At 51.4% G+C, this 1,460-nt stretch overlaps 2 protein-coding genes across 2 annotated transcripts in view; both read right to left on the reverse strand.

Annotated features, from left to right (window-relative positions):
• The window catches only part of AP1M1 (adaptor-related protein complex 1, mu 1 subunit), a 9,126-nt gene extending 8,846 nt beyond the window's left edge, over positions 1-280 (reverse strand). Inside the window, exon 1 of the mRNA XM_009318427.1 lies at positions 80-280. Coding sequence (XP_009316702.1) covers positions 80-280 — 201 coding nt within the window. The remainder of the gene's footprint in view (positions 1-79) is intronic.
• A 117-nt stretch (positions 281-397) lies between these two features.
• The window catches only part of RAB8A (RAB8A, member RAS oncogene family), a 16,842-nt gene continuing 15,779 nt past the window's right edge, over positions 398-1,460 (reverse strand). The window contains exons 8-10 of the mRNA XM_009318428.1: positions 1,296-1,434; positions 1,103-1,156; positions 398-936 (exon numbers count right to left, since the gene is read on the reverse strand). Coding sequence (XP_009316703.1) covers positions 1,116-1,156; positions 1,296-1,434 — 180 coding nt within the window. The 3' untranslated portion in view covers positions 398-936; positions 1,103-1,115. The remainder of the gene's footprint in view (positions 937-1,102; positions 1,157-1,295; positions 1,435-1,460) is intronic.

The following is a 1,460-nucleotide window of genomic DNA, read 5'->3' on the forward strand; positions in this document are numbered from 1 at the left end:
CATCTGGGCTCACCGAGTGTTAAATAGCCCCGGTGTGGGCTGCCACGGGGTGTTTTTCCCCGCTGGGAATCGGTCCCACAGCGCCCAAACAGCACCGGGAGCGGGTCTGGGCGCCAACGGCGCCGGGACGAGGGGCCGCAGCCCACAGGGGAGCCCCCAGGGCAGACGCTGAGCACCCCGGGCCCAACGAGCGACAGCAGAGTGGACGATACTCAGGTTTAAGAACAATTTTCGGGTTTAAGAGGCATGTGAGGATTTTAAACATCGAGATACGCGTCATCTCTCAAAGGGAGTAAGAATTGTAAAGGCAGGCAAGGCACTTCAAAAACTCCATGCGCAAGCAACTGTTCCACCCATGCACTGCCCCTGATTTTTTAGGTAAGTCAGCACCAAAAAAAGGATGAAAGCAGCATTTTAATAAGAAGCTACATCAAAGTTGCAAATTACAGCAGACCCCCCCACCTCTGAAAGAACTCGAGATAGAAAGAAATGATACAATTACTACAGCTTATAAGGGAAGCTTAGGCTACATGAAACTGTCAGACTCTTTGCTTCTAAAAAGGGGAACTGTTAGTATCCAACAAATAAAGGAACATCTTCCAGCAATTGATTTTGGCTTTAATCCCGCTTAAGCACTACAAAAACCCCAGCCCTCTGCACCTCTGTAAATCAGAGCTCATCAGCCAAGATGCTCGGTTGAATACTCGGTTTTAAAAACCAAAACAACGAAACAAGACAGTACAGAGTCATAAACGTTCAGAAGATATATTAAACATTCAACATGGAGAATACACAGATTTACATGGCAACCCTGTCCCAGACAAACAAAACACAACTCCTCATCCAAAGCCTTGAAAAGCAGTCCGTTCACTTAGTCCAGCTGACTTTAGGAATGTCGTAATGCTCAGTCAGAGTATCCAAGTGCCTGTTGAAATCCTGGGGGAGAGAAGGAGAAAGAAAACGTTTACTCTTTGGTGCGGGCATCACCACCGTTCAACCGCAAGACCCTCTGCCTCCCCGCTTCTGTGTTTCCTCCCGCCCAACGAGCCTGCGTGCTGATAAATACACACCGGCCTGAATAAGTCAGGATAATTTAGCTTACCTCCACTCTCTGCTTATGGGTTTTCGACGCTTTCTTCAGGATCCTCTCCATTTGCTGGAGGAAGACACAAGAGAGGCCGGTTACTTCCAGCACTTGTAGCGCCTCAGGGGCCGCATCTGAGGGGTCGATTGGGGGTTTTAGATCCCCGCCCCGAACCCCCAGACAAGCTCTGGCCCAGGCAGGGCAGCCCTACCCGCTTCTCCTGCATCTTCTCGTAGGCCACCTGCGCCGGGGTCCGCTTGTCCAGGCCGCGCTTCTTCTCCTCCTCCTGCTTCTTGCTGCTCACGATCTGCTCCAGGATCTGGGCCTTGTCCTTTGCCTTCTTCTTCTTCCTGCGGGCAGAGGGCGGTCAGCGCCC

Source organism: Pygoscelis adeliae, unplaced genomic scaffold (assembly GCF_000699105.1).
Source record: "Pygoscelis adeliae isolate BGI_AS28 unplaced genomic scaffold, ASM69910v1 Scaffold582, whole genome shotgun sequence".
In the NCBI taxonomy this organism is placed as follows: Eukaryota; Metazoa; Chordata; class Aves; order Sphenisciformes; family Spheniscidae; genus Pygoscelis; species Pygoscelis adeliae.